The 10,832-nt window shown below is 47.8% G+C and overlaps 1 protein-coding gene across 1 annotated transcript in view; it reads right to left on the minus strand.

Annotated features, from left to right (window-relative positions):
* Positions 1–8,728, minus strand: part of tank (TRAF family member-associated NFKB activator) — a 9,318-nt gene extending 590 nt beyond the window's left edge. Inside the window, exons 1-9 of the mRNA XM_056580285.1 lie at positions 8,683–8,728; positions 7,352–7,928; positions 5,679–5,820; positions 5,036–5,144; positions 4,820–4,947; positions 4,435–4,499; positions 4,235–4,350; positions 1,823–2,298; positions 1,325–1,521 (exon numbers count right to left, since the gene is read on the minus strand). Of these exons, the coding sequence (XP_056436260.1) occupies positions 1,325–1,521; positions 1,823–2,298; positions 4,235–4,350; positions 4,435–4,499; positions 4,820–4,947; positions 5,036–5,144; positions 5,679–5,780 (1,193 nt within the window). The 5' untranslated portion in view covers positions 5,781–5,820; positions 7,352–7,928; positions 8,683–8,728. The remainder of the gene's footprint in view (positions 1–1,324; positions 1,522–1,822; positions 2,299–4,234; positions 4,351–4,434; positions 4,500–4,819; positions 4,948–5,035; positions 5,145–5,678; positions 5,821–7,351; positions 7,929–8,682) is intronic.
* Positions 8,729–10,832: the final 2,104 nt, after the last annotated feature.

The raw sequence follows: 10,832 nt of genomic DNA on the forward strand, positions 1-10,832 counted from the left end.
GCTCTATCGAAACCTACTGGTTATTGTGCACGAGTGGGCGTTCGTCTTACATTGTATTTTGTTGTAACATTTATCGACAACATTTCAGTTTTTTTCCGACCTTTGTGTTAAGGGAGTTAAAACAAATTTAATTTGGCAAAGGAAATATTCCGTAAGAAGAACATTACATTGCGGCGACGAGCGTTTCTCTCTAAATTGCGTTTAGCGTGTGAGCCATGGGGCCGACCCGCAGCGCTGAGCTCACATCATCATCATCAGAAGGCGCAGATGGATTTGATATATACTGAGGAGAACGAGCCGTCAGAAAAAGATGGATCGAAGATCTTGAAAAGGTTTTCCAAAGTAATGATCAGGCCAACACATTTAAAAGCCCATGGTTTTGTATAAGTTGACATTCGTTGAAAAGTTATGATCATATTCACATTTATTAAAAAATAAAATAAATATATAAATGGTATTATCAAAACGTACATTTATTAGGCAAGCTCAACTCTGGACATTTCAGCACATGAACCTAAAGAGTCATTTTTAATAACGAAGAAGAATAGAACCCCAAAGCAAAAGTCTCTCGACATCAAACTGTCTTGACGTCATTTGTCCCAATTAATGAGAACCAAACGTCACTTAGTCTGCATGCATCAATTAACGAGGAGTCTGCATAGACAACAATTAACGAGGAGTCTGTAGACAACAATTAACGAGGAGTCTGCATAGACATCAATTAACGAGGGGACTTAGTCTGCATATGACATAAATGATCTTCAAAAACCTGTGGTAATGACGAGTTTATGACCCAGCTGGTCCTGTCGTTGTATCCTGACTCATGCTACCTGAGCCGTTATGTGTATTTGTGCTTCTCTAGTTTCAGAATTAAAGCTTCCAAACTGAAGTCTGATCTGCGAAAGGCAACAACTTACAAATAATAATAACAATACAAATAAAAACAATTCCACTATCAGTGGAATGAAGTGAGGGAGGAAAGAGAGTAGCGTTCATCAGCCTCCCCTCTCTCCCCCTCCTTCTCTCCCCCTCTCCTCTCCTCCCCCTCCTCCTCATCTTCTCCTCTCCCCCTCCTCCTCTCCCCCTCTCCCCCTCTCCCCCCCACTTCTCCTCGCCCTCCTCCTCCTCTTCCTCCTCCTCCTCCCCCTCCTCCTCTCCCCCTCTCCCCCCCTCCTCTCCTCTCCTCCTCCTCTCCTCCTCTCCCCCTCCTCCTCTCCCCCTCTCCTCCCCCTCCTTTCCTCTCCTCGCCCTCCCCCTCTCCTCCTCCTCTCCCCCCCTCCTCCCCCTCTCCTCCCCCTCTCTCCCCCCCCCCTCCCCGGGTCACTTGCTGCTGTTCTTGTGGGAGAAGTGGAGGTAGAGGTGGCTGTTCATGCGGTCCTGTGGGACGGTGGCCTGGCAGAACGCGCACTGAGGGCTGGCGCCGCCGCCGCCGCCGCCATCGCGCTCCCGGGCCCCCCGCTCCCGGGCCCCCCGCTCAGCAGCCCCCCGCTCCAGCTCACGCAGGACGGGACCACAGAGTGGCTGTGGAGAGGTCACAACAGGGAGACGTTAGGGAGCAGTGAAGGGAGGCTCATTAAGGCCTGGGATTATGCGTTCAGATGATTGACTTCAGTCACCCCCAGGGGGCGCTGTAGGCCCCACTGTGACCTTCCTATCTGCTAGTCAGCCTCAGGGTGAGAACCCGTGTTCCACCAGCAGGGGGCGCCTGAGGGGCCTCTAACCGTCATCGTCTGACGCGCTGATCAACGATTCAGACAACAGACAGGAAGTGACTCAATGAGGCCCTGACGCTGTTGCTCCCCTGAAGCCCCGCCCCTCTCACCTGTTGGGGTCCGCCCTCCTCCGTCGGGGAGGGGGGCCCTGGGGGGAGACCAAAGGGCCCGGGCTGCCCCCCCAGGGGGGGCTCCTCCATCACGGGGAGGGGGGGCTGGCCGCACCGCAGGGGTCTCTCCGGGGCGCTGTTCAGGAAGTCGTACTCGCAGTCCAACGCCGGCGGGAACTTCACGCTGAGTCGGGCCAGAGAGTCCCCCAGGTCCCGCCCCCCAAGGCCCTGGTCCTGGGGGCCGGCACCGCGGGACGCCAGCGCCGTGGCCGTCTGTGGGGCGTCGCCCCCCACAGGAGGGGCCCCGGGCGTGGCCCCGGGCGTGGCCCCTGGCGTGGCCCCAGGCGTGGCCCCTGGCGTGGCCCCGGGCGTGGCCCTGGGCGTGGTCCTGTTGGCCCTCGGAGCGGGGGGGCCGGGCCCCTCGGTCCGCTCGGCCGTGCCGTCAGTGCACTGGATGGGCATGGAGAACTGCTGGTCTGTGGCGGCAGAACGACAACAAACACGTTGGATTACAGTACGGACTCATTACTGTACTGACTCCTTACTGTACGGACTCCTTACTGTACGGACTCCTTACTGTACGGACTCCTTACTGTACTGACTCCTTACTGTACGGACTCCTTACTGTACGGACTCCTTACTGTACGGACTCATTACTGTACTGACTCATTACTGTACTGACTCCTTACTGTACGGACTCATTACTGTACTGACTCCTTACTGTACGGACTCCATAATGTACGGACTCATTACAGTACGGACTCATTACTGTACGGACTCATTACAGTACGGACTCATTACAGTACGGACTCCTTACTGTACGGACTCATTACTGTACGGACTCATTACAGTACGGACTCCTTACTGTACTGACTCCTTACTGTACGGACTCCATAATGTACGGACTCCTTACTGTACGGACTCATTACAGTACTGACTCCTTACTGTACAGACTCCTTACTGTACGGACTCCTTAATGTACGGACTCATTACAGTACGGACTCCTTACTGTACGGACTCATTACTGTACGGACTCCTTAATGTACGGACTCATTACAGTACGGACTCATTACTGTACGGACTCATTACTGTACGGACTCCTTACTGTACGGACTCCTTACTGCACGGACTCATTACAGTACGGACTCATTACTGTACGGACGCCTTACTGTACGGACTCCTTAATGTATGGACTCATTACAGTACGGACTCATTACTGTACGGACTCATTACTGTACTGACTCCTTACTGTACGGACTCCTTACTATACGGACTCCTTACTGCACGGACTCCTTACTGTACGGACTCCTTACTGTACGGACTCATTACAGTACAGACTCATTACTGTACGGACTCATTACAGTACGGACTCCTTACTCTACGGACTCATTACAGTACGGACTCATTACAGCGCTGACTCCTTACTGTAAGGACTCATTACTATACGGACTCCTTACTGCACGGACTCCTTACTGTACGGACTCCTTACTGTACGGACTCAGTACAGTACGGACTCATTACAGTACGGACTCATTACAGCGCTGACTACTTACTGTACGGACTCATTACAGTACGGACTCATTACTGTACGGACTCCTTACTGTACGGACTCATTACTGTACGGACTCCTTACTGTACGGACTCATTACTGTACGGACTCATTACTGTACGGACTCATTACAGTACGGACTCATTACAGCGCTGACTCCTTACTGTACGGACTCATTACTGTACGGACTCATTACAGTACGGACTCCTTACAGCGCTGACTCCTTACTGTATGGACTCATTACAGTACGGACCCGTTACAGTATGGACTAATTACATTACGGACTAATTACACTAAAGACTAATTACAGTACCTACTCGTTACGGTACGGACTAATTACAGTACAGACTCGTTACAGTATGGCGTAATTACAGTACGTACTCGCTACAGTTAAGACTAATTACAGTAGGGACTCGTTACAGTACAGACTTGTTAAAGTACTGACTCATTAGAGTACAGATTCATTACAGTACGGACTCGTTACAGTAGGAATCATTACAGTATGGACTCATTACAGTACTGACTCAATACAGTATGGACTCGTTAAAGTACAGACTAATTACAGTACGGACTTGTTACACTACGGACTCATCTATCTAATATGTAATATGCATATATATTATACATAGATACATATACCGTGTATTATATGCTGAGTGAGCAGCTCAGTGTGTTAATCTGCTCGTTCTCTTTTTCTGGCCACGGGTCAGAGGTCAATGAAGCGCGAGGCTGTTGTCGTTGGCGACGTGTTGCTCTGTAATTGTTCTGGAGAACAGCGCAGAAGGTATTAAACAGGTCCAGGCCTGAGGCTGGATGACCGCTGGACAGGTCTCCCCCCTGGAAGCGCCTCAGGTGGTCCTTACCGCTGGACAGGTCTCCCCCCTGGAAGCGCCTCAGGTGGTCCTTCTGTCGCCGCGTCAGGATCTGGATCTGCTGGAATCTCCCTTGAATGGCTTCGAATACTTCCAGCATGCTCTGGCTGCAGGACAAACCACAGTCTGAGGTCAGCGGCTCTGCTGAGCGAGAACCAAGAGGTTCCCGGTACCCCAGGGGAGCCAGATACCTGTCCGGGGGGCTCTTCAGCGCGGGCCAAGGAGGGGCAGCCAGTGCCCTGTCGGCGTTCTCCTTCTGAAGACAAGGACAAAGAACATTAGAGGACGGCACTGAACGGTTGAAATGTTGTTGTTTTTCGACAAATACGTTTGGTGTCCTGCTACATTAGACCTAGCAGGTGTCTTTAGTGTGTCCTACTACGTTAGCATGGCCTGCTACGTTAGCGTGTCCCGCTGCGTTAGCGTTTCCTGCTAGGTTAACTTGTCCTGCTACGTTAGCTTGTCTTTAGCGTGTCTTTGGCGTGTCCTGCTATGTGAGCGTGGCCTGCTACGTTAGCGTGGCCTGCTACGTTAGCGTGGTCTGCTACGTTAGCGTGGCCTGCTACGTTGCCCTACCAGCTGTGTCTTCCTGAGGTCGGCGGTTCGGTCGGGGCGGTGGACGCCGAGCTCCGCCCCCTCGGGCCCCGCTGGCCCCTCCTCCCGGGCCCTGGCTTCTCGTCGTCTGGCCTTTGATCTGCTCTCTCCTGCGGAACACAGACGGCCCCCGGAGGATGAGACGCACGCCGACCCCCCCCACGCCCACCGTCAGACGGAAGTCGCGCTCCCACTGACCTTGCGGCTGATTGGCTGAGGACAGCTGGGCCTCCAGCCTGGAGATGAGCTGCCGCTGGTCCTCGATCTGCTGCTGCAGCTCCTGGGTGTAGCGGACGTAGTACTCTGTCTGGGGGGGGGGGCTCTGTTAATACCACGTAGTACTCTGTCTGGGGGGGGCTCTGTTAATACCACGTAGTACTCTGTCTGGGGGGGGGCTCTGTTAATACCACGTAGTACTCTGTCTGGGGGGGGGGGCTCTGTTAATACCACGTAGTACTCTGTCTGGGGGGGGGGCTCTGTTAATACCACGTAGTACTCTGTCTGGGGGGGGGGCTCTGTTAATACCACGTAGTACTCTGTCTGGGGGGGGCTCTGTTAATACCACGTAGTACTCTGTCTGGGGGGGGCTCTGTTAATACAACCCTTCTCTCCATTGGGTATTGATCAGTAATTAATCAGAGAGGAGTGAAACTTCACGTTCACATTTGGGGAAAGAACTCCTGAAGTGAATAAGGTAAAAGACAACACATGTGATTGGCTGTCTCCATCTCCCAGAGCATGTGATTGGCTGTCTCCATCGCCCAGAGCATGTGATTGGCTGTCTCCATCACCCAAAGCATTTGATTGGCTGTCCCCATGGCTCCACCCCCTCTCTAGTTACCATCGTCTCCAGCTCCTTCTTAGCCAGGTCCTTCTCCAGGGAGGCCTGGCGGTAGACCTCGAAGGCCTTGTTCACCTGCTCTCCCATGCTGCTCCTCTCCATGTCTGCTGCTCCACCATCCCTGAGGCGGGGGACATCAGTGCTACACACACACACACACACACACACACACACACACACACACACACACACACACACACACACACACACACACACACACACACACAGGGGACAGGTCAGTACACACACACACACACACACACACACACACACACACACACACACACACACACACACACACACACACACACACAGGGGACAGGTCAGCACACACACACAAATACACACATACGCGCACACACACACACACACACACACACACACACACACACACACAACAGTGAGCATTCGAACACACACAGGTTGATGTTCAAAATCAGATCTAGGATCAGATCTGGGGAATGTGTGTGTGTGTGTGTGTGTGTGTGTGTGTGTGTGTGTGTGTGTGTGTGTGTGTGTGTGTGTGTGTGTGTGTGTGTGTGTGTGTGTGTGTGTGTGTGTGTGTGTGTGTGCATAAAATGGCGACGTCTGTTTTTCTGTATGTAACATTATCTAAAATGGAAACATCCCTGACTCCAAATGGAGAGCATGCAGATACTTTTTAATAATGAATGACAATATCCCAGGAAGACCATTGAATTAGGATGATACTTCATGGTATTACTGAACACTCATGTTGGGGATTGAGTATACTAAACATGCAGTTTGACTGGGTGTAGTTTGACTGGGTGCAGTTTGACTGGGGTGTAGTTTGACTGGGGTGTAGTTTGACTGGGTGTAGTTTGACTGGGTGTAGTATGTACAAATTCAGAGAAACGTTCTTTCATTGTTCGTTATTGTTATAACATTATTGTCATGGATATTAATTTAATAAACAGAATATCTTGATTGACCTATTAAAGTCAATAAACATCGCATTAAGTTTTGCTTCATCGTAAAGTCAAGGGAACATTTCATTTGAATGATCTGAATTAATTCAACAAAACTACAAAGCTGCAGTTTTCAAACACTTTTTTGGTAGTATGTTTATGTAGGACTATAGTCTTATTTATATGTAGGAGTAATAGTCCTATGTACATGTAGGACTATAGTCTTATGTATATGTGGGACTATTCTTATTTATATGTAGGACTATAGTCTTATGTACATGTAGGACTATAGTCTTGTGTACATGTAGGACTATAGTCATATGTACATGTAGGACTATAGTCTTATGTATATGTGGGACTATTCTTATTTATATGTAGGACTATAGTCTTATGTATATGTAGGACTATAGTCTTATGTACATGTAGGACTATAGTCTTATTTTCATGTAGGACTATGTAGTAAGCAATGCACGAGTAGATTGTCATTCAGTTAAACAATCTAAAGAAACAACTTGTTAGATATTTAAATCTACACATTCAAAACCATATAATAATAAATAGTTACTTAATATGTTTAAAACAACATATCAATAAAAAGTTACATGTCAAGTCAACATAAGTTCAAGGATCACGTTTGACTGAAACCACAAATTAAAGATAATAAACTTAATGTATTAGTTCCTGATCTGTGATCAATAGCTCTGATCATCACTCATCCCATAGTAAACCTTAAGTTGTCCTTACCTTCATCAAGTCCAGACGCTTTAAACGGAGCCGAAACATCAGATAATAGTTGACTCGAAAGAGGAATAGGAGTCTAGGAGAGGAAACTAGAAAAGTGCTTTAGGAGTCGAGCCGGGGACTTCCCCCGGGGAACCCCCGGCCCGCCTCTTCCGTCCGACCGACACAAACCAATCAGCGAGAAGATACACTTCGGTCTGACCGACACTGGCCAATCATATTGCAGATACACTTCCGTCTTTTCGGGTGCCAGCCGTTCACCGTGCAGATAGACTTCCGTACTACAGAATGCCAGCCATTCAGCGTGCAGAGAGAAATCGCGTATGGCGGTTGGCGTTGTGTTCGACTCTCAGTAAAGCGGCTGGTCTGTTGTTTACTGTACAGTATCAGACTCTGCCAGCAGAGGGCGCAGTGGTGCAGCCCGGGACAACGTGAGGTTGGGTTCATTTCTCCTCCCGGTGAATTTAAAGCCATGATATGATGAAAGGATTCAACATGGCTCCTCTTGGAAAACCTTCTTGCTAGCAGAGAGGATGTTGGTCGGTGGCTTAGAGACGGTTCAGCAGAACACCCTGACGGCCTGTGGAGGAGAAGTATTCACCAGACTTTGGTCTTCATCAGTCTTCACACACATACACACACACACACACACACACACACACACACACACACACACACACACACACACACACACACACACACACACACACACACACACACACACACACACACACACACACACACACACACACACACACACACACACACACACACACACACACACACGACATGAGAACAGACAGAGGGCAGAGCAGGGGGGGGGGGGGGGGGGGTATCAGATTTCCGGAACCCAGAGAAGCTCTGCTGAGGAGAGAATGAAAAGGAGTAAGAGGAGAGGCTGGAAGAATTCAGTTACTACACAAACACACACACACACACACACACACACACACACACACACACACACACACACACACACACACACATACATACACACCTACATATACACACACCTACACACACACACACACACACACACACACACACACACACACACACACACACACACACACACATAAACATACACACACACACACACACACACACACACACACACATACAAACCTACATATACACACACCTACAAACACACACACACACACACACACACACCTACAAACACCCACACACCTACAAACACACACACACACATACACACACACAAACATACACTCACACACCTACAGACACACACACACACATTCACAGACACACACAAACACATATACACCTATACACACACACACACACCACAGGTTTGCTGTTCCACAAACCTGTTGCCCTCCGATGGATCACAGGGTGACCTCTGACCTTTCATCAGAACCACCTGATGCTCCCAGGAAGTGACAGATGGGATTCTGTGTTGAGAATTTAAATTATTTGAAACACGCATCCAGAAGAGGAAGTAACAGTTCACACAGAACAGGCCAAGAAGAAGAACTTCCTGTCGTACTGCTACTTCCTGTTGCTGAAGGACAGGAAGTCCTCCTGCGGTCCCCCGGCGTCACGCTGAAACACGTCCCTGTTAATAAGAGTCCCCGTCTCACAGAGCAGATCCTGGTCTCTGCTGGTCCCTGCTTCCGGTTTATATTCATTAGAGGTATTCATGGTTTCCTAACTTTCAGAATAACAAAAGGTGTATCATGGACCTCAAACCATCTATTATGGGATGTGAAGCGTGGAGTTGTAATGTATAAGAGGATTGAAGAGCAAAGAATGGTTGCAGAAACTGATCACACACTATATATAAATGTGTACAGTAGTAAATCTGAAGACTGGAGAGATCTCTGTCAAGGTTGAAACAGAAAGGACTGAGAAAGCTCTGAAATATTAAAGCCTGATGAATGAAGACACATCTGTAGTTGGCCGTTAATGCATCCACATTGGTTTCAGTGTTTGACCCCTTTACCCATGCTGGACCAAACAGATTAACATCCATCTCTTATAGAGCATGACGGCCATACGTTCATGCATCAATAGTTAAAGAAACTGGATTCTGTACTCTGTTTAATCGTTTGGAAACAGCAGCTAAAGCTTTGGAGAACTTAGCCAGAGTAAAGTATACATAAGTATACTAAGTGCCCTCACTAAGCAGTATTACAGGCTGTCCTACCATACAGTGGAGCGCTTTAACAATAGGCCATCATCATACTTCAGGAACAATACTGTTCTTATACTTCCATTGTGACCTCATTCGTCATACAAAGGTCACCTGCTCCTCAGATCAAAGGTCAGCCTTTGCTTCTGTCTCAGCAACGCTGCATGATGATGAATAGGATTCCTCTCCAGGGAAAGGGTGGGCTTATGGAGCCTATTGTTCAAACGTCTACAACTAAAGCACCACAGTCCAAGCACTTTGTTAAAAGAGAGATGAACGTTTAGCAGTAATTGTTGCATAGAAGGAACTCCAAATAAGGTCAGGTTTATCTGTCAATCATAACCAAACATAAATGAAACTTAAATGTAATCGTGAGAGGCAGGCAGGGCCGTTCCCATTAGTCATGACTGGTGAAGCACAACCAGTTTAATTATGAAGAGCCTGAGTGACACCCAGGAATCCACTGTGTGTGTGTGTGTGTGTGTGTGTGTGTGTGTGTGTGTGTGTGTGTGCGTGTGTGCGTGTGTGCGTGTGTGCGTGTGTGTGTGTGTGTGTGTGTGAGTGTGAGTGTGTGTGTGTGTGTGTGTGTGTGTGTGTGTGTGTGTGTGTGTGTGTGTGTGTGTGTGTGTGTGTCTTGTCTTGTCTTGTAATCTCCTTGTTCCTACCAGTCACCTGTGTGTAGTATTAGAGTAGTATGATGTTAGTAGTATAGTAGTAGTAGAAGTATAGTAGCCTACTATTATATTAGTATAGTAGAAGTAGTAGTTTAATAGTATTATATTAGCATAATAATAGTAGTAGTAGTGGTAGAAGTAGTATTATAGTAGTATTTTATTATTATTAGTAGTAGTAGTAGTAGTAGTAGAAGTATAGCAGTATTATATTAGTAGTATAGTAGTAGTAAAGTAATAGTAGTATAGTAGTATTATATTAGTAGTATAGTAGTAGTAAAGTAATAGTAGTATTATATTAGTAGTATAATTGTTGTAGTAGTAGTAGTAGTATAGTAGTAGTTGTATAGTAGTATTATTTGCTCTACTTTGGGTCATACTATATGGAGCCTGATTTGAAAACATTATTATCATATTCATACCAGTGGACACGGGTCTAACTTGCTTCATTTAAATTAGGGGAAAGTTAAGCGGTTAGAACAGCGGTAAGTGAAAGTGTAGAAGACATTAATGTTAATCCTGATTGGTCAACATGTTATTTTGTTAGATCCTGATTGGTCAACATGTTATTCTGATGTCTGTCCAGAACGTGGAATGTGAGGTATGCATCCCGGCTCCACACGTCCACTGAAGGGGAAATAAAGCCGCCATTTTG

This window comes from Gadus chalcogrammus, chromosome 20 (genome assembly GCF_026213295.1).
Source record: "Gadus chalcogrammus isolate NIFS_2021 chromosome 20, NIFS_Gcha_1.0, whole genome shotgun sequence".
NCBI lineage: Eukaryota > Metazoa > Chordata > Actinopteri > Gadiformes > Gadidae > Gadus > Gadus chalcogrammus.